Source organism: Calidris pugnax, unplaced genomic scaffold (assembly GCF_001431845.1).
Source record: "Calidris pugnax isolate Ruff unplaced genomic scaffold, ASM143184v1 scaffold70, whole genome shotgun sequence".
In the NCBI taxonomy this organism is placed as follows: Eukaryota; Metazoa; Chordata; class Aves; order Charadriiformes; family Scolopacidae; genus Calidris; species Calidris pugnax.
The window spans coordinates 9,823,733-9,845,868 of NW_015090862.1; the positions used below are offsets into that span (position 1 = coordinate 9,823,733).

Genomic DNA, 22,136 nt, shown 5'->3' on the forward strand with positions numbered 1-22,136 from the left:
CGCGCCCGCCGAGGGGCCCAGGCGCTGAGGGGGTAGAGCGGGGCCCGGCTCCTCCCGCGGCTTTCCCCGCCGGGCAGCCCGGGCTGGGCCGCGTGGGGCCGGTGTCGGGCCTGGCAGTGGGGCGAGGTGGCCGGTTCCTGTCACGGCCCGGCGCCCCGGGGGCAGCGGAGCTGCGTGCCGGAGCTTGGCGCCAAAGGTGCCCTGAGGAGAGGCGTCCTCGGCGGGAGGGGAGCGCGGCCCTCCTCTGCGGCGGCCCCCGCCCGGATTCCGCGACTTTCGCTTTGGATTCTGAATAAAGCATATGGTGCGGGCATCAACGTGGGATAAGATGTGTTAGTTCGGGCTGTTGTCTTTCTTCGCTCTGCTAGTAGTCAAAAGTAGTTTCTGAAAGTGAGGCTGAGAAATCCCCTGTAGGAAGTCACCGGCGCTTTGAGTTTTTAACTTAACAGCAGTTGTGTGTTGTCCTTCAACCTGCTTCCTAGGATAGCCTTTATTTAATGGCAAATGCTGCATCTTAAGAGTTAAACGTGCTAAAAGTTGTGAATGCACATCTTGGAGTACTTCAGCTTAATTATTTTTCTTAAATTATTCATGACTCTTGAAGTATTAGTAAGACTAAGTTTGGTTGAAGGGTTTATGCGCACAGGATACTTGTAATGTACCTAAATCTGCTGTGTAAGTAAGGTTAAGAGTATACACGGCAGAGCAGCATACATGTGGCGTAGGCTCTTGTTCGTGACCCACTTTCTTTCCTGAAAACAGTTTGTTTTCTAGTATGTTGGGGTTTTTGGTTTTTTTTGGCCTGTGTGCTAGACAGAAACTGTCAAGGAAGATTCCCCATAATAAAATGAATGCTTTAATTACAGAGGCTGATGATTTTTGTTTGAGCATATTTTCAAGTTTTCATCAGTCTGAAATGTACACTTAAGGCTGTAGTACAGTTCAAAGACTACATCACAAGCCCTTAGATTCTTCATGTCAGTCATAGCTGCCGTAATGTAAACTTTCTGGTATCTGCTGCCAAACTCACCTGTGAAAGCTTTAGCTTTTTGGCAGTGCCAATCCAAATCTTGGTTGGGGCAAATGGTTCACCCTTGTTGCGTAATAATGTTTTTAAGAGGTTGCATTTTGTTGCAGATAACGGCTAAGTCTGTGCTCTCCTTTTTAAGGACAAGACTTTTCTACCATCTGCATTATTTAATGGAGTTATGTTGATGATTGTTTCTAATTTAAATTAATACATGACCCTAATTGGAGGACAGAGCTGCATAAATGCATGCTTGACTATCTTAACCACTAAGCTATCCAACAATACATTTGCATTTCTGATCTGTCTTTTCAAATCAGTTATTTTTTTAATCTGATGCATATGTAGTCCAACATGAAGGCTGTGTTGCTGTTTAAACCAACCAAGAGAATTTAGTTACAAACACAGAAGAAAGCTGACAGCTTTTTATATGTTGATGTCATCATTATCGTGATAGAAGTGTGCATACTCTAAGCCTATGATATTTGTATTAAGATTTGAAGTATGCTGTGAAATCATTGTTAAAATACATTTGGAAGGGTATGATTCCCTTGGGAAACAATTCAGGAACTTTTTGAATTTATCCCATATAAATCACTATGATCACTATTAAATGATATATATGGTAAAGTCATACCAAAGTTCTAAGCACATGGAAATACACCTACATTTCATGCAGGCTTCCTGGTTTCTTTAAGAGCTACAAAACTGTAATTGAAATAAAAAAACTTTTTGAAGAATTGTTCTGAGAACAGTTCAGGTATTGAACCGTTATATCAGGATGTAAAAAAAATTAAAAATAGAGCAAGTTGATCTTATTTCAGTTCTAATAATGATCAGAACTTAGTGCTTGATTGAAGATTTAAATAGTTATTGCTAACTATTTGTACTCTGTACCTCAGAATACTTTTGACTGTGGTATAGATAGACATATAAAACTAGTTAGAAGCTGCTCTTCTAAATTTCAGATGATACTGTGCAGTGTTGAAATCAGTAGAATGGTAGCATTTCTGAAGATCACGTCTGAGGAAGGAGGTTGATTTTTTTTTTTTTCTTGAAATAATGGAAAGAAAATGACGTTCCAAAAAAGGCATTATTTTTTCCAGATGTAAGGGGTGTGAGAGATGATGTATCTCAAGCTATTTTCCAAGTGCAATTCAGCTGCACTTCACTTCAGTAGGGAGACCTGTTTAATTAGCATTTTATGGAACTTTTTGGGGTTTTTAGGAATGATTGTAAATCCTTATCATAGTTATGGTGCATATTGATTCAATTTACCTTCCAGTAAATTGCAGTGCTGCAGTCCATGCTCTTCTAGTGTAATTATGTCTCTTCTAGGCACATGTCTTGGTAGAAGTCCGCTGTCGGCTGTGAGGTCTCTGTGATAGCAGGTGTTCTGCAACGCCTCTTTTGTGCCTGTTGATTTTGACAAGCTGATGTTCACTGCATTGGTAGAAGGAGAATAGAGCTGGGTCCAGGATCCTTGGGGCAGGGTTCCAGTCTGAAGGTGCTGCTGTATTTCAAGCCAAACTTAATCTTCTGCAGGCTCTGCTGCGCTGTTGTCTGTAGGCTGTGGTGTGGGACCCCAGGCTTCCCAAGCTGCATGTTTTTCAGTTCCTCTCCCTCCCCACAGAGTCCATTTTGCACATAGTTCCACCTAAATTCTGGTCAAGTGCTGTTCCATACCCCTCTGGTAACAGCATGATGTTTGGAGTTATATAGAATGTATGAAAACTTCAAGGTGGATACAAAAAACAGTATGGTTTCCTGCTGAACAGAAGTAAAATAGCAATAATAATTTAATGTAAGTTTTAATTACTAGTTAATTGTACCATCTGGCTAATGCTACTGTACAGAATGCTTTGCAGTAATGAAATGTGGAAGTTCAGGGGGTGGTTAATGCAAAGAAGTCCAAACCCAGCTGAAGCTCTTCCCTATTTACTTGAATTGTAGACAAAACCCTCTGTTCACACAGTTGTGTAGGAGCTGTTAGAAGTCTGAAAACATACTCAGATTGCCATAAGAATAACTGTAATAGTCTCAAGACTTTATATCAGAGCCAGCAATGTATTTATTGTCTGAAAAGAATCCTCTTAAGAAGCACTATTCAGCTGTCAGGAGAGCCAAGCTGGATGGAAATGACACAGTTACTGAAGAGCACGCTCCAGCACAGTTCAGCAGGGACACTACACGGAGCAGAAACAGTACTTAACTAAGAGTGCTGCTTTGAAATGGAAATGTCATTTCAATTTTAAATATATTTTATTGTACTGTATACGGAACTTTGCTTTTGATAGTATCACTGTGCTGTTGTAGTGTGACTAACTGATCTCGAGAGCAGCTGAAGAATCTTTCGGAAAGGGAAGAAAGGGAAATTCTGATGCTTCTCAATATGTCCCAGTACCAGCAGTGGAAGGGTATGGAGGGAAGTGTGGGGTGTGTTGTTACTCAATGGTTTCCTGACCTTACAATACTGGTCCTTGGCATTGTCTGCCAAGTAGAAATCAGCTTTGGGTTGACTGCTCTTGAGAAATTTTGTTAATGCTAGAAAGTGACCAAGTGTACATGTGTTTTTTGTTGGAAAGGCCTCTTCGGTTGCTGTTGTTAGTGCATTAGTGACATGCAGTGCGATTTTTATTTTTGAGTTTGTGTGATTTCACTAGGTTTTTAACTTTCTTCCACTAGATGGCCCAAGCATGCTTTCAAGTACCCTATGAGAGCTGAAACTTCTAATTCCTTTTAAAAACATATTTGTGTTGTTTTAACTGAAGTTAAAATTCTGTCATGAGACCTGTGTGAACTTTTGTGATTTTTTTTTTAAAAATACAAACACTGTATATCAACCAAGAGACGAACTTTTGTGATTTTTTTTTTTTTAAAATACAAACACTGTATATCAACCAAGAGAGTGTTGGTTAATGTAATACGTGGCAATGAAGGTCATGTCATGTATGATCTTCCATGTCCCTCTTTTTTCCCTTGGTTAGAACATTTATTGAGTGTGGTCCAGTGCTGTTGTTTGCATTGAGATGAGAAGGGAGGTGCTGTCACTCTGACAGTGCGTTCAGCAGTAGTGGTTCAGCGAGACTCTGAAAAGCTGTCAATCTCGGGCTGGTTTGTCTTTAACATCTGCTGGGAAAAAGACTTGTGTTTTGCAGGCCACCATAATTGAATTTTTTTTACTGCTTGATTTTGCTGCGTAGGGTTTTGGTAAGAACTTCGCAGTTCATTTCATCAGCATAAATGTGGTAACTGGGTTCTGAATAGATGTAGTTGCTAAATGCACACACTGTAATTTAATTAGCCTACTTATGTTGTCTAACAGACATCATGTATAAGCTTGTTATCAAGGCTATGGTTTTGGCTGGTGAAGATGAAGACAGACAGGTATACAGACAAGGCAGCTCTTACCATGAGGGTTGGTCAGACACTGGCACAAGGCTGAAGGAGTGGTGGGATGTTCATCCACAGAGACATGCAGAACTCAACAGGACCGAGCCCTGTGCAGCCTGAGCCTGTTGGGCCAGCACTGACTGGGAAGTTCAGCTACGTGGCCTTGAGTGGTCCCCTTCAGCCTCAATTGTTCTGTAATTCCAAAAGGAGACTCCATTGGTTCCTTGTGTCTGCTGCTGTTTAAAACAAAAATAAATACAAGGAAAGTGAATTGTTGTCTTTCCGAAGCAGTTCCTAACTTCAGTATTAAGTTCCAGCCTTCCTTTCGCTTCTGAGGACCTTGACGTGGTGGTATTAGACCACCAGAAAGTGTGTGTGTCTGTCTGTGCTTTTTTCCTTCTTAAATTGCATTCCCCCACCTCTTCCCCAACAAAAAAAAGAAAAAAAGGCTGCCATATAAAAGGAGTGCTATATTCCTTCATTTCACAACTGTACTTGCCAAATGCCCTGTCTGTCCTATTACTGTTTTATATCATTACTCCTAGTGTCCCCCTTTAACAGGCATAGTAGATGTTCCCTTATTCCTGTTTCTCTTTTGCTCTTTTTCTTTATGGAAGAGAGTCAGCTGTTGTCCCTTCCTCTGCATCTGACTCTGTGCTCCTTTTTTCCTTCCTTTTCCCATTGTCAGTATTTGTCCTGTCCTACCACCTTCCTGCTTCTCTTCCTTTTTCTGGCTGGAGACAAATCAACATGTCCATATGTACTGGAAGGATGGACATAAATGGAATGTTATCCTGGTGAAGGGGATATTGCTGCCTGCAGTCAGTTCTGTAGACAAAGAGGTAATCTGCTCCCGTTCCTGGCCCTACTGATACGTGTTGGAGCTCTCCATTTGCAGTATTTCCTCTTCCTCTCTAATTTCTTCCAAAGTCAATAGCTTTCAGCTTATTGAGCAATATACCAAACAGATTTTGCCAGTTGAGCCAGGTGCAGAGAACTTTCTAAATATGTTGGTTTTGTGATAGAAGTGTATGTTTAAGAAAAGAGATAAAAGATGATCCTGTAGGGAATTCTTTTTGAACTGATGCACTCTATAACTTTGTGTAGGAAAGTTAACTGTGGCCAGTTATTGGTAACACAGGCTTTACTTTGCTTGTGACTGGAAATTAAACTGATGAAAGTAATTCCATTCCTAGCATCTCGGTGGTGAAAAACAGGTATAGGACTAAAAGATGAGATAATGTGGTGAGGTCAGGTTTTGTTTTAAACTTTTCTTTTTACTAAATGAATTTAATAGCAAGTATGAAATAGAGTGGGTTTTAAAGGATGTTATGCTAGGAATTCTTTGCTGCAGTGGAAACATTGTGTCAAACAGGTGTCATTTGTCTACATACAGTTGTGCGTACTTTTGCATGGAACGTTGCGTGTTGTAGAAGGGACATTATCTAAAGATGATGTGAAAAGGTTTTTAGCTACTGTCTCAATCATGCCTCAACCAAAATTTTGCACTAAACATCTGTTTGGTAACTGTAGACAGTTGAAGCAGGTAGTAATGTTTGTTTTCAGGCAGACATTTTAGTTCATATATCTGAGGCAAGTAATACAATAATACATGCCTGTTGCGTCGCTTTGTAGCTAGGAAGTGGAAATTATATTTTAGGGTGAACAAAATGAAGTGATAGTGATGGACAAAATGTCAGAAAGGTGTTGTTTCATTCTGTCTAGATGTGTACCTCTTAAATACATATAGGGAGTCTGGACAAGTGAATGTAATGCCTTTGGGTGTGTGACATAGCAGCCGTCGTGTAGTACCGTTTGAAAGCTGCACAAAGTTGCAGTATCAGGTGAGAGCTTCCAAACTGTTTTCTGCTGTAAGAAATGTGCATCCAGTTCAGTTTAAATTTAGTTTGATGTAACCATAGCAGCTGCAAAGTTACAGCATGGTAATACTGAAATCTATACCCCAGTGTTCATTCTGTTTGGCTGACAAAAGTAATTTTAAAATCAAACTGCTTATGGCAATCAGTAAAGCTTGTTCCTTGGCTAAAATACCAACTCCAGGTTTTGAATTTTTCAGAGTAGTTCAGAAATAATTTTTAAAATGACAGTGGCAATTGTATACTTAAAAGAGTGTTAATGTTACTATTTTTTCTTTATATTCCTTTTTGTTCTTCACTAGATGTCACTAGTAGATTTGGGAAAGAAACTTTTAGAAGCTGCACGAGCAGGTCAAGATGACGAAGTTCGCATTTTGATGGCAAATGGAGCACCTTTTACCACAGATTGGGTAATGAAAACTTTTGCAGTGTTCAGTAAATCCTCTTACTTTTCTCACCTGAAGAAGAAAATGGGATTATTACAATTAAGCATTTATATTGCCAGCCTTGGGAGTTTCTTCTTCGAATTCTGCAGCCACATCATCTAATGTCTAATTCAAAATTAAAATTGTCTGTTTCTTCACGTGACCTCCTACTGATTTTAGTAACACGCTGCAAATGAGCTTGTTCTGGTGGCTTTTAAGATGTACTTTGGAATGGTTAATGGGAGAAAGCAGCAATCATCCTCCTAGTTACTGTGTTTATGCATTTAGTATAGTAAGAGTTTTGAATTACGAAAGAAGTACCAACTACCTCATATGTGCAGTGGAGACTTCCCTGATACAGAGACTGTGAGTTGTCTTTGGAGGTGCCTATTTTATAATAGGTTGTTTAGGGAGGTCAGGTACCTAAAATTCTAGGGTATTTACAAGCCCTTAAGAGCCTTAGTCTGCTTAGTGACCTAACTTTCAAGTTGACTGTTTTGAGCAGGAGATTGGACTTAAATGACTTTCCAAGGTCCCTTCCAGTGACAGTATGGCGTGTTGACTAACACTAAAAATGGGGCTAGGCCCCTTGAAACATCACACCTCAAAAAAGACAGAAAAAGCAGAGCACAGACCTCAAAAAAATTGCTTCCAGTGAGCTGTTTTTAGTGTGGTGTGATTATTAGTAAAAATAAAAATAAAACTCAAAAAAATCTCAACTTCTTTTTTTCCTTCATACTCTAAAAGCCACAACAGCTTCTTTCTTTGAGACTGCAAGGGAAAATGATTTGAAGTGGTGACCTGACACCTGAGTTTGATAGCTCCAGAATAAGAAGAACTACTTTATACTGACATCTGTTAAAAGTCCACTTTTTCGGTTACTTTACAGTTGGGAACATCTCCACTTCATCTAGCAGCACAGTACGGACACTACTCAACAACAGAAGTGCTGCTGCGAGCGGGTGTAAGTCGGGATGCCAGAACCAAAGTGGACCGAACTCCGTTGCACATGGCAGCATCAGAAGGCCATGCCAGCATAGTAGAAGTCTTACTTAAGGTAAAGACTGCTGAAACAAGGTCTGAGGCGGGGATATTACAGTCGTTTGTGATCTAATATTTGCAGTTTCCTTTTAGTCATGAAACCAATGTTGAAATGATTTAAATATTTATGCTGTGTGCATTGGGTGCTTTGTTTTCCTATTAAACTGTAGTTTATTTTGCATTAAAATCATTATAATTTCAGGTGAATTATTTATTGCTGTTTCAAAATAAGACTGTTTCCTAATTTGACATTGTGTGAGTAACAGCGTTTAGAACCAAGACATGTTATGTTTTTAGGAGTCTTTAATCCTTTAAAGGTAAATAATTTATTTGGTAATTAGATTGAAGTACTTCTAATACATCTGTAAATGTGAGATAACAGGACATTACTGCTAGAGAAAGAATGAAGCCCAAAATTGTCTGTGAGCAGTGTTATTTAATTCAGCTACTTCTAATGACATAATTTATGCAATGATCTTATTTGTAGCACGGTGCTGATGTCAACGCGAAAGACATGCTTAAAATGACTGCACTTCACTGGGCTACTGAACATAACCACCAAGAAGTTGTGGAACTCTTAATCAAGTACGGAGCAGATGTTCATGCTCAGAGTAAATTTTGCAAAACGGCATTAGATATTGCAGTAGACAATGGAAATGAAGACCTTGCAGAAATATTACAGGTAACGTTTGATTCATGATGTTAAGGGAACTTAAAGCAAAGTACTTGTTCATACATGTGATAAACTAAGCTTTTAATATATAGCAGCTGTGAGAGCCTATATTCCTTGATGATATTCACTAGACTCCAGTCTAGTTTGTGACATGGAAATTGCATTAATGTTAATAAGCAATAGTTGGCCAAAGAGCATTTTCACCACATATAAAGTCAAGGATGAGTATCCTTTATTTTCTTAAATTTAAGTGTATGCAGAACTAGGTGGAATCTTCACAAGCAAGGTATAAAAACCATAACTCCCTACTCTGCCATATAGTCTGTTTTCACTATACCCGACTGTTTACTTAGCTTCATATGGGGATATTTCCTAACAGAATTGGACATGAGAGATGGCAGTTTCTCCTGAATTAGAAAAACTATGATTGAATTGTTGGAGAAATTATTTGGATTGGGATTATAATAGATACTTCTGTGGAAATGTGAGCTCACACTTCAGTAGTGGTCTTGAAGACAAATTAAGTGCTAAGCATTAATTATTGAGAAAAGAATAGAAAGCAAACCAAAAAATTCTGTTATACCACTGTATAAATCTGGTGTTCCCCTGCGTCTTGAACTGTGTGAACTTCTGGTCTGTTCCTTTAGCTTCCTCTTCATTACAAAAAGGCTATAGTAAATAAAAGTCAATAATCATTCAAAGACAGACAAAAAGAAGAATGTAATCTTCAATTCCTGGTAATTACTGTGCTGTCCAAGCCGATTTTCATGGCCTGTAGCTGCAACAGTAGTTTCAGTTCTTCAGGCCTCTGTTTTAGATACTTGAGCTTGCACATCTACAAAAGGGCCTTGTCTTTATATGTTCCTCTTTGTTTACAATAAACGGTATGGAGAAGTAGTGGTGTGTCATTATTCTCTTCCACTTCAACAGACCTTTTGTCTTCAGATTTCAGCTAAAAAAAATGCTTCTCATGTACTAATACCGAGCACGAGATATGACACAATGTGTGTATGTTGCATGAGTATAACGAGGGAGTTCGTCCCTGTTTAAGTGGAATGTGCAATAATTCTGGTTCTTACAAGGTAAATAACTTCTTTATACCTTCAATTGGAATTGAATATTATTACCTTTGTCTCCTAGATTGCAATGCAGAACCAAATCAACACGAATCCAGAGAGTCCGGACACTGTGACGATACACGCAGCAACACCGCAGTTCATCATTGGACCTGGAGGGGTGGTGAACCTAACAGGTCTGGTATCTTCTGCAAATACATCAAATGGAACAGGTATTTAGATGCCTATAGGATAGCTACTGGGATTTTATACTTTAATTGATTTTCACCATTTAGTGAAAAAGCTTGAGGAAAAACAGTGGTAAGAACAGAGTAGTTACCATGTTCCTCTTCAGTGTGTTTTATGTGTTATAAATATCTAGGTAATTTAAACAACAGTCTTCACAGAGATAAATTGTCAGAAGTTGTGTTTGCTTAACAAACTTCCCTTCAGAATAGCGCTTTGGTTTATCAGAACATTGCTGAGAACAGAGGGTGTGTGTTAGAAGTTTCAGTGGAATAATAATAAAAAAAGGACTTAATTGATTTAAAATTTATTGCCTAACTTTATTTTTGTCATTCTACTAGATGAAACAGGAGTGTCTGCTGTACAGTTTGGAAATTCATCGACGTCAGTATTAGCCACATTGGCAGCTTTAGCAGAAGCATCAGCTCCACTGTCTAATTCTTCAGAAACACCAGGTTAGAAAGCTAAGTCATTTAACCTCATTTAATAAACTGGAAGTATATAACTGGTGCTTCTGGAGATCTTTCGTTTTTTCAGCATGAAAATTCCTTTTTTCCGTATGAACAAAATTTTCCCTTTACTTTCACCTGGAAGGTTGCCAGATTAATTTGTACAATTATTTCTTAATAAGATTTCTGACTAGAACTGGTATTTCTGGGCCTAACGTGAGTAGCATTCATCTTGCTGAAAGCAAGCATAATTCAGGAGATTGAATTCCCATCTTTGTCTACATACGGTCTAGTTGCATTTGTGGGAGAATGTTTTCTTTGAATGCTTCTTCCTGTTAAATATTGGGAAATGGCCTCCAATGTAGTTTACATCTACCCTGTTAGCATTTTTCTTATTTTCTGCCAAAAGGCACAAGAATATTTGGGGATCTTGATGTCCAATTTGCCCATTAGAATGTCTGTGGGTATTCTTTTTAACATTGAGACATTCTACTTGCTTTTGTAACAATTTGTAGTGATGAGCATGTCCATACTGCGAGTGAAGTGGCTGGTTCAGAACCAGAACACAGTGCCTTTCATTACAGAAGAAGCTGCTGATATTTTCAGTCAGTTTATGTATTTAATTGAAACTCAGGTCTAATTGTAGGAGAGAGAAACTCGAGAAGAGATTGCATGGGATTACAGTGCATTAGATGTGTATCCAGGACTTTGGTAGCGAACCAAGTGTTCTCATGTTTCATGATCCTACCCTTGCAGTGGTGCAGCGTAACCCACCTCACATCTCAGTAAACCACTGAAGATAAAATTAGAGAAGAGGCAGGAAGGAATAAGCTTGAAGTCTTGATGCAGTAGCTTCACACCTCCAGTAATGCAGTGTGCATCATACCGACCCCTCCCTGTTGCTTTCTGTTCTGCTTTGATTTTTATACAGACATGCGGGCAGTCTTGCAGCATCTTACTGTCTGCAAATTATTTACTGGCTTATTTCTTTTTTAATAGTCTATAAAGTGTAAAAAAAATTAAAAAGCAGCTTTTTGTCACCTGTGCATCAGTAGTAAGTGTGTTCATGGAAAAAAAACCCAAACTAACAATAGCAAAGAACTTTCTGTTTGTGCTCATCTTGTAGAAGATCTGTAGTATCAAGAACTGTAGGATTGAGAATTCTGGTTTTGGCTCTTACCTTGTATTTATTTTCCTGGATTTAAGACTGTATAAACTTGTAAAAGGCAGAACTTAAGTTATTTGTCCATTGTTTCTTTCTAGATTTGTCTCCTTTTTCCAAGTTAACTTTACCCTGCTCTCCTCCCCCTAGTTCCTCATGTCTTACAGTTAAAAACACATCCGTTTTGTAAAACTGCAGAAAGTAAGATGCTTCTTACTGGAGCTGAATAGAATAATGCTTTTTATAATTGTTACTCAGTCACAGTGTATGTGAACACGTGGATGTTATGTACAAACATGGTGCATAATGTATGTATGAAACTTGGATTAGAGAAAAATGTGATGTGAGATGTGTCTTTGGAACACAGTATTTGGTACGCTGATGTTGGAATTGGGCATGTGTCTTACTGCGCGTGCAGGTGTTCTTTTCCCACACACACTGCAGAATACTGCACATTAGTACAGTGATTCTTGACAATAATAGGGATATTTTAAATGACTTCAGCTTTCCTTCAGCATATGAAGTAGTGCGGTAACTAGTGATTATATGGATATATATGGAAGGAGAGCAAGGAAGGAAGAAGGCCTTTATTTATGGGGATAGCTTTCTTTTATATAGAATAGCTTCTTTTTTAGACAAAATCTCCACTTTCAAGGTCTGAAGAAATCCTAGTTAATGTTTCCTTCCAGAACTGAAAGCCCAGTGCTGAGTTTGAAACTGAAAGATCAGAGCTGTTTGCCACAGCAGCTAGTATTGGCACTTGCAACTTGAAATTTTTTGTGAGAGTGGTCTTTCTTACTGCTGAGCCCGTACTTGGAAGGCAAATCAAGTTCAGTACAACACCACTTATTCATGGAGGACTTAGTGTTTTGGGTTACTGAATAAACACTCTGTGAATATTTAAGCAGTGCTATAGGACAGTAATCTCCAAGCATAAAGATCTTCAGAAGGCAGTGACTGCAGTCATTATTTGAACTACAGAGTGATTTTTGTGTGTGTGTTATATTGTAATTAACTTAAAAGATGAAAGCTTCGGGGTTTTATCTACCTTCTGTCATCTTGAGCATCACAACACAGTCTATAGGGTTTTAATTTCATCTCTGTAGATAGAAAGCACTCTGATGTCTGTTGTTTAAATCAAAGGCTTTGCTTTTACCCTGGCAAATTGAAAATAAAATACAGAATTAGTGTGCTTGAAATTCTTTGATTGTGCTACTAGTAATCTTGCTCTTTGTCTCAGTATCTTGTTTTAAAAAATAAGGGTGGTAGTATGAGACCCCAGTTATTTTGTATAGTGCAAGCTGTGGTATGTGTTGTAGTTCTGAATGTGGCCTTTCCCTTATCTTACCTTGATTTATGGATGTAATATAGAACTGTGAGAGTTCACAGCTGTATACTCAGATCATAAATTTGAAATATTGTGCTGAGGTATATATGTACAATGTTTATTTTACTTTTTAAGCTTTATTTTTCTCCTTCAAGCATATAAAATGTCAACTCTGCAGAACTTTTTAGTCCTGTTTCATACTTTGTATAATAAATTAAGTTGGGGTTGTGTCTGATGTACCCACTTAGTACAGAGAAAACTTTAGGATTCTCTAGAATCTCCTTCAGTCTATTACTGTTTTGAAGACCATTACGGCAAACAGAATTTTGTTTATCGGGCTGGGTCCTGAGGTACACCTGGCAAGGCACTAGTTGAGGAATGGTTTCAAGCTAGTATGTCAAGTTTGTTTTGTTTTGTTTTTTTTTAATTCCACTGTTAGTGTGACTTATTCCAGCTTGTGTACAATAAAAAAGTTATTTGTGTTCTTAGAAACACCTCTTGTTCTTACTGCCATGTAAACACTGAACCCAAAGCATCAGTTTTGAGTAGAGTGTATCTATTACAAAACTTGATAAATAAAAAAAAATAATTACATTGAGCAAGGTAAATGAGGAGAGAGTTGCATGCATGTTTGAAACTCTTGGTGCTTTTTGTAGGCCCGTTGACAAATTTCTAATAACAGTATAATATGTAGCAATGCATTAATTTGGGGGTGGGGACAATCAAATTTTAAGACATGAAAGGATTTTTTTTCTCAGCTGTACCAAAATGTATTTGAAATCGTAAAGCTTAGTTTATAAATTGACTTAATTCCTTTACTAATGTGTTGATAGTTGTGGCCACGGAAGAAGTTGTGACTGCAGAATCTGTGGATGGTGCTATTCAGCAAGTTGTCAGTTCTGGAGGTCAGCAAGTTATTACTATAGTTACAGACGGCATTCAGCTGGGCAACCTGCATTCCATCCCCACCAGTGGGATAGGGCAGCCAATCATTGTGACCATGCCAGATGGACAGCAAGGTGAGTGGACACTTGTATGGTTCAAGCTTACATGGCTACTGTAGTTATAGTGATGATAGTAAATAGCTGGGTGCAAATAACTTGGGCAATTTAGTGTAATTATCAATTTAAATACAGCTTTTAATTCTTGTACTGCAAAAGGCTCAGACACGTGAGCTGCTGCAGTTCTGTGAGTTACCATGTTAGCTGAGCCTCGGCGTTAGGAGAAAGAACAGAAGAATTACTAAACTGTACGGAAGAGAAATAGGACATTTAAGGGAAAAGTGATAATTACTTTCTTTGCCTTCAGTAAGTTTGATTATTGCGGACTTGTTACGAAATCTAGAAGATGGAGTAAAACAGAAGCATCCTTCCAATATTTATGCAGTTGCGCTGCTGGAAATAGTGTGGGGAGGTGAGGCTTGGATTTAGAGATGTGATGCGTGAAGCAAGCTGTGCGAGTCCCATGGACTTGTTCTTCACAGAACAAAAGCTGAGTCTTACGTGCTTGAGGTTTTAGAGGAGCAGTGGCAGAACTAGTGAAGCCAGGGTGACACAAATTGTCCTGCTGTCTTCTAGGTACTTTGTTTGTGGAAGCTGCTAGTATAGTAAGTGCTATTTTGTGACGTGTGTGTTTTAGGTGATTTTTAAAGATGCTTTGCCGCTACTATTTAGACAAAAGTGATTCTTTCCCTGGTTTCTTCATGAGGACTCCCAGTGTGGAGCTTGAAGAGTTGTACACCAGAGACAAGTGATTCAGTTCACAGTCTGTCTGAGCAAGTACAGCTAGTTATCAGAAAGCATGAACGTGTGTAGGTAGTCATTGAAGTGACAATTATGTTTCTTTGCCAGATGGTTGCATCAGAAAATTAGGGTGTGAACTTCTTTAGATCCCTGTTGTTTTTTCCTTCAAGGTTAATAACTATGGGATTTTCACGTTACCTAAGGTGTTCTAATTAATCAAAATCAGAAGCCTGTTTTGTATTTAGTATTTGCTTAAGAAACATTATAAAGGAGATAGTCTGCTACAGTTACAGAATTGACAGACTGGTAACTGCTGCAGTTCACTTCCATTGTCTGCTCACTCTGTGAAAAACGGCAGCGATACTCCAGAGTGACAGCTAAGTATTGTAGATCTCAGGAACAGAATTTGAGAATTCTTTAGCAGCATGCAAGCAGCTAAAGTTTTTAGTAAATTTTCCCTGTAATGACTTTATAATGCACTTTATTATAGACTTGTGTTTTCATAAGGGAAAGTCTTTGCATTTTATTGCTGTTAATAAAATTACTTAATTATATGAATTTTATATAGCACAAATATTGCTTCAAATAAATGTATTTAGATGTATGAATATGTTTTCAGTATTAACAGTTCCAGCAACAGACATTGCTGAAGAAACTGTGATAAGCGAAGAACCACCAGTGAAGAGACAGTGCATTGAGATTGTTGAAAACCGTGTGGAGTCTGCAGAAATAGAAGTAAGGAGTATATTACGTGATGTGTGTTAACCAGATTGTTCAGCACTGAGTATTTGGTTGTGATTTTTTTTGTGCCATTCTAGAGTTTAATTTCTGTGTTACAGAGAGTGAAGTGTGTGAAACAATAACTTGTTCAGTCTCCCCTGTTACAGGAATTAATCTTTTACAGAGTTGTAAAAAGACTATCGGAGAGCTGTTCGCTTCATCCTCTGGTTGTGCACATAAAAGTGACACTTGTTTAAGTATTTGATAACTTAATTTTTTTGTTTTTCTTTTAAGATCAGTAGCTAGTTTTTAAAACTAGGTACCCATATGTTATCAAGTAACTCGACTCTTCTGCGCTGGCAGTGAATGAGAGTACTGTACCCTCATCTTTCTGTTATAACCACATGCTTGTCCTGATTGTGAGATCAGAATTTTAGCAGTGTTTCCTTTCCATTCATGATATCTAGATAACTGTAATGGAAATGTGAGACAGTAAGATTCTGTGTTTGCAATTTTTATCTGCTCCGGCCCTCTCCCTTCCCCCCTCCCCTTTTTTTTTTTTTTAATTTCTGGAGCAGTTTACTATTACACATCTTTGCACCATCTTGGTTGTTTTGGTTTTTGTGTTTGTTTTTTGTTTTTTTTTTTAAATTATAGTGCAGAAGACCTAACAAGATTCAGAGAGCTCTTCTTTTTATATATGACAAATAGATGTAGCTATTCAATTTAAAATTGTAGCTTTTTTATATTAGCCACCATAGGTCAACCATCTCATTCCTTCTTCTGTTACTTCTAACTGTACTCATCAGTTTTGGTCAAAAGTTTGTGAAAATTGCTGTCTGCCTTGACTAGGCTGTAAGCTTTCATTTTGTCAACTCCATGATGCTTCATTTATCAAAGGTTGTATTCTCCAGTTCATATTATTGAATTGTGCCTAATTGAATACTTTTTATTGTACAGTATGTGCTATATGTTATCCATATCTAATAACAATAATTACCACCTTTCATCACTTGCTTTCCCTGTCCCTAAGTTGTCACATCAAATATTTTTGGCCTTTGCACCTTTGTGGTCATTACAGATTATCATGACAGTTGCAATTTTGTTGCTGCATTTTTTTAAAATGTATAAATGTTACAATAAAAGCATTTCTTTTCTTCACACTTTTAAACATCTGCCTGAATTATTCATAAAGGAAATTACATTTCCTTAAGTATTTTAATAATTCTGTTAGGCGAAGGAAAAAGTATCTAGATTCGTTAAGGAATTAATTGACCTGTTCCTAATTACAGATAGTTGGTATAACAGTACAAACCGGAATTACCGGTTTCAATTATGTATTTCAAACATGTTTCTCAAATATTGAAGGAAGTTGATTTTGATGAGTTACTGTCTGTTACTCTTAAGTACAAGTTTTGACGACTTTGTCCCTGCCTGTACAACTGGAAATGCTCCTGCAGACTCTGCCTCTGCATTGGGGGCCAGGTTATTGCAGGAGCCTTATTGTGGTTCACAGGAGTATGGTGCTACCTCACTTCGGTAACAGGGACATTAAAGAAGTGCACATAAAGTCAGTTCACTTCAAACTTCATCACAGAAGGTGGTGTAGATACTTGAATTTGGAGGGAGAGGGACCCCTCCTCTTGTTAAAATACTTTTTTAATGTACAAAACTTTTATTGTTTGGTTTCTTTGGTGATTCATTCCTTTATTTCATTATAAAGAGTTGATTCCAGGCTAAGAGTGCTTTCTTCATTTTTTTTTAAATTCCTAGTGCATGAACAGTTAACTGTAGTTTTAAAGTCTTTACTTGGAACATCCTCCCATTTATGTGAGGTGACAAACTTTCCTGTGAAAGTATTGTGAAATGACTAAAGCTATAGTGGTGGTCTTCAATTTTTCTCTTTTTTAAGTCTGTTAAGTTCAAACATTTCAACTCATTTTGAAGAGTGATAGTTTTCCTAAATGCCTTGATACTTTAAACGTGAGATGGCAGCAAAAAAACCACTGTCACACAGATACTCTGTTTTTCATTTTTATGCATAATTCATTAACATACAGTGATTTTTATTTTCATTCTTGAATTTGACTGTCTTTCCCATGTTGCATGTTTGAAAGGTGACACGCATTAGAACCAGGACAATGATTTCATTAGACTAAAAATCATAATTGTAAAGCAGTTATATTAGTGATTTCCTATCCATGCTTTTTTTGTCGTTAAAGAGAATGCTTGGTTTGGTTATTTTAGTTATGGGTGTCCCTATTGTCCAGACATAGACTGTTAAGAAAAGTTACACGTAATGAAGAAAATACCCTGATAAAATGGAAGATTTCTTAGGAGCACTCAGAATCCTCTAATTTGATTTTTACCTGGGTAGGTTTTTATACTGATACAAAAGGACTTCAGATAATGAGAACGCTTCAGGTTGTGTTCTAAAGAATGCCCTAAGAACACTTCCTGGATTTGATGAAGTTAATAGACCAGATGTAGTCCTTCCTATTCTAGATGTCAAAGTTAAGGAAGCAATTTCCATTGTTCAGTCCACTCTAGATCTGCAATGCTCCTCCAGAAGCACTGTTGTCTTTCCACTGCCTCATTAGAGGTATACTTGGCCTCAGTTCCCTAATATTCTGTTTGTGTTAGGTCTGTGTCTAAAAACTACAGCTATTAGCTGCTGGACTAACCCGCATGCTTTGAATTGCTAGTCTGTCTGGTGGATACTGGTTTTATCTTCTTGTCTCTGCCACTGAGACTTTTTCCCCCCCTTTTTTTCTCTCCCTTCCTTAACGTGCTGTCCTCCTTGTGGGTACATGGCTCTATTTCTCTCTTCTGTGGGAAATACTCCTAAGTCTGCACATGCTCTGTGGTGGTGATAGCACCTTGCTTTTTGTAATGCACCACAGAACCACTGGCCAGTGAGCTACTGGTTGTTCTTACTCTTCTGCAGCACAGTAGATAGAGCAGCTTTGCTTCTTGCCAGTAGAAGATCTCTGATGTTTTTTATGTGACAAATTCATGATGTAGATAATAGATAATGCCCTGCTCAGTGTATTCCAGACCTGAGTGCCCTCAAGAGGGAGGGGTTGCTTTCCACATGTAGCAGGATGACCTGTTTTTGACTGCTTCCCTGAGGAACTGTCTTGTAGCTCTTTTCACCAGCTTTCTACTCCGTGAGGCTGTTTTACATAAGCTGTTGTCTCCCCTTAAACTATATAGATAACTTACAGAACTAAATAATTGGTGTATTCCAGATCCTTTGAGATCTACAATCTACCCTTCATTTGGCATTTGTCAGTCTACTTTGCTACATGGCTTGGCCAGTCATAAAGTTGCTTAAAAAACCAGAATGCAAATGTTCAGCAGTGGAAGCTGAACTTACTTTTCAAATAAGTAAGCAAGATCATATAAACTTTCATTTTATTAGCATGGGCTCCAAGTGAACCAAACTCTAGCTTGCTTCCTTCGGCTCTTAAAGCCCCATGTAAAATCAGGTTGCACTTAATGGAGTTTGCTCTGTTCTGTGTTATAGCCAGTCTTTAGAACCTGTTAATAACATCTCTCCTTCACCTGTTGTTTTTGCTGTACAGATGCTGCTGTTAGCAATGATCTCATCACCTATGTCATTATATTCCAGCACATTCAGCACAGCATGTGACAGCTAAATGTGGCTGTGACAAGTACTGAGAACAGTAGCAAGTAGAAGGGAGGCAGAGTATTTGGTGGTATTTTCAGGCTCTGACCATGAAAATATGTGAGTGCATCAAAGAGGTGAAGAATAAGGATGCTGTTATGGGGGTGTGCGGGGAGAAACCTCTAACCACTGTGTGAGGCATTAAATGGGAACGTGATACTGAGCTGCTGGGATGGGAATAAGGTGAAAAGGCAACTTGTCTTCACTGGGCCTCAGTTTTTGATAAGAGTTTTGTTTTTCTGGGAGATGGCTTGCTTCTCCGACAACCTCCCTCCTGTGGCTATTTAACATCTACAGTGGAAAGAATGATTTGAAATCAAATACCTTACTCATAAAAGTATGATGCACTTTAATGAAGTGGTATTTGGTTGAAGATCAAAACAAAACTATTTTCCAAGCAAATTGCTTTTTCAATTGGGCTCAGTGCAGCATCAAACAAAATTGACAGTACCTATGTCACCGGAGATAGAAATGCATTCTCCTGAGTTCCTGAGGCAGCTTCATAGGAAGTGGCATTTCCTGTATTATTTTGCTTGGAAACCATTTCATAGCCATTCCCAACAAACTTGTATACAAGATGAAGCCTTGAGTTACTCCTTTTGAACTGAAAAAGGTTACCTAGCTAAATGCCTGTTAATTCATAGAAATGTGGTGTCCTTGGGGCTGTAATTATACCTCTGGATTGTATAATATCAATCACCTCAGATCGCTCCATTTATAAATCAGTTATGTGTATATTTCTGTTAGTGGGCAGCTGTCACTTCCCAGTGCAAATTGCCGTTAGGTAACAGGTTTTGATCATACTGTCTGATTAGAAATAAAACAGAAAGGGACAATCCTGTTAGATTGGATTCGATCCTATTAGAAGTTGATTTAAAAAAGAAAAAAAAAGGGAGTTAAATCATTAGAGATACGTTAATATATTACGTTAGTATTTGATCACCATGCTTCTGCTTTTTGATTTCACTCTTTTTCCTTGAGGAATTGTTTGGTGTCTTTGCAGCCAAAGAAACTTGAGTTTACTATATTTACACTTCAAGCCTTATTGTGGGGGGCTGCCTGGTGTGAGAGTTCATATCTAATTGACACAGCAGCATTCATAGGTGTTTGCCTGAGTAAGAAGTGACCAGTTTCTACACGATACCCTAACCCTTGAACTGCATGTAAAGAGTATTTGCAAAGTATTTGCCATTTTAACTTGTATTTGATACCTATTTGACAAAATATTGCTGGTTCTGTTTCTAATAGGAAAGAGAAACTCTTCAGAAACAACTGGATGAGGCAAACAGAGAAGCACAAAAATATCGCCAGCAGCTTCTAAAGAAAGAACAAGAAGCAGAGGCTTATCGGCAGAAGTTAGAGGCAATGAACCGCCTCCAGACTAATAAAGAAGCTGTTTAATAAAAAATGAACGTACCGCAAAGCCTGTTACTTTCAAAACCCTGCAGTACAATCTTGAACTGTACGCTATATAGGTACAGACACAGGATTACACCATAGAGAAGATGCTACAAGTTGATAACTGGACTTAAGCCGTGAGCTCTGATGAATTTCTTGTAACATAAAAACTCTGAATTTAGAAATTGTGAAAAGTATTTAAAATGAAATACTGTAAATAGTTGTTTTTTTTACAGTTTCAAAATGAGTTGATAAATCTTTTTGAAGGGATCCAGAAACATGAGAAGCCAATGTTTTTGTGAAATTTTTGATTTTAGTATGAATCTAACTTCTGAAAAACAGAACAGTTTTAAGGGTGATGTTGTTGATTTAAGCTGACAACTTGAAAATGAATTATGTGACAAAATGAATTAACAGTTATTTCTATGTGGTAACAACTTAAACTTCTCTGAATAAGACATTTCCAGGTGGAAATCTTTGTACAGCTTTAAGTAGTTGTCTCAGATTCTCTGAAAACCATTTTTGGTTTGGTTTTTTTTTTTATTTTAGGCGGTGAAATTTTTATATTTAATTTCAGATATATCCAAGTAGATTTACATGTATATGAAGCTAATATTTTTTAAACTTTTCAGTTTGTACATATGCTGCATGTTTTTATAATTTCTACACATACATCTTGCATAGGTATTTTTCAGCAAAGATGAGAAAAATTATGAGAAAAATGTTTAGTCTATAGGTCATTTGAAGTAAGCCTGCAGCCAGTTTTATTGTGGATGGTATATTTCTTGGAGGAATGTAACTTGTAATTAAAAGGAACAAAAAATATCTTGATTTGCATATTAGGGGCAATTTAAAATTTGGTAGTGGAGGCACTGAAACTTCACTTTGTGTGTCTTACAGTTTTCCTGTACAAAAGTTTTAAAGTTCAGGAACAAATAAGGAAGAATGTCTCCGCTGGAACACAAATTATAGTTCTTTTAGAATTTTCCTATTGATCTCTTTCCCCCAACAGCCTTGAAATTATTTCAGTGATACATTTTTTCTAAACAGACTTTTGCATTTTAATTATGCAATTGGACAAGTTTTTATGTTGTAGTGATGCTCTTCTTACCCGGCATCATTGTTCTTCACTGTGATACTGTGTTTGTGTGTGTCTGTGCAGTGATCTATTATGCTTAGGATTTATATAGCACGTTACATCTTCAGAACATTGTAAAAATCTTTTAAAGAACCCTTACTGTACTGCCTGAGGCAGGTAAGTGAGTGTTACTGTCTCAATTTTATAACTGGTATAAGCGCAACACAGGGCGTGTTAAATGACTGGCCCAAGACCACGAGACTCTGTGGTGGACCTGGGAATGGATCTCAGGAGCTTCTGGCTTCTAGTCCTGTGCTTAGACTGAGCTGCCTTAAGATTGTTCAGTGCTGTGTTACATTAAATTTTGAACTACTGTGCAGATTCCTTTTTTTGTAAGCTAAAACTCTTTGTGCTTTGCTTTGTTGTTCCATGTTTCACTGCTTTTATGGAATTGTTTATATAAACTTAAGCAAAAAGTCTAGTTTACCTATACTGTACACACAAGAATTACCCTTAAAACTGTACTCTGGCCTACTTTTTCTATTTTACAATTAAATATCTTTTCCACATATATATAGTGTAGAATCAATTCTGTTTCAGTTGTTTTGCATGTGCATTAGAAGGTCAAAGCTGTGCGGTGTTAGGTGATCAGAAAAATATGGAAAAAACAGTTTCCGCTTTAGAATGGCCTTCAAAGGCAGGAGGGAGGTGTGAGGAAAGAAAGGCATTGTACAATATGGAGTAAAATCTTCTTTCTTCAAACTTGGACTTGAGTTTTTAGAATTGACAGGAAAAAATCCTATCTATCATATTGGTATAAATTTGGCAAATT

The 22,136-nt window shown here is 37.8% G+C and overlaps 1 protein-coding gene across 6 annotated transcripts in view; it reads left to right on the forward strand.

Moving 5' to 3' along the window:
- Positions 1 to 21,893, forward strand: part of GABPB1 (GA binding protein transcription factor, beta subunit 1) — a 22,720-nt gene extending 827 nt beyond the window's left edge. The window contains exons 1-10 of one of the 6 annotated variants that reach the window (XM_014944665.1): positions 26 to 3,822; positions 3,878 to 6,264; positions 6,600 to 6,707; positions 7,612 to 7,779; positions 8,251 to 8,445; positions 9,577 to 9,724; positions 10,079 to 10,192; positions 13,509 to 13,694; positions 15,037 to 15,152; positions 20,077 to 21,893. In XM_014944665.1, the coding sequence (XP_014800151.1) occupies positions 6,600 to 6,707; positions 7,612 to 7,779; positions 8,251 to 8,445; positions 9,577 to 9,724; positions 10,079 to 10,192; positions 13,509 to 13,694; positions 15,037 to 15,152; positions 20,077 to 20,229 (1,188 nt within the window). In that variant the 5' untranslated portion in view covers positions 26 to 3,822; positions 3,878 to 6,264 and the 3' untranslated portion in view covers positions 20,230 to 21,893. Of the gene's footprint in view, positions 1 to 25; positions 3,823 to 3,877; positions 6,265 to 6,599; positions 6,708 to 7,611; positions 7,780 to 8,250; positions 8,446 to 9,576; positions 9,725 to 10,078; positions 10,193 to 13,508; positions 13,695 to 15,036; positions 15,160 to 20,076 lie in introns of those variants that run through there. The other 5 variants (XM_014944667.1, XM_014944666.1, XM_014944668.1 and 2 more) reach the window with 5 other exon arrangements.
- The last annotated feature ends 243 nt before the right edge of the window (positions 21,894 to 22,136 follow it).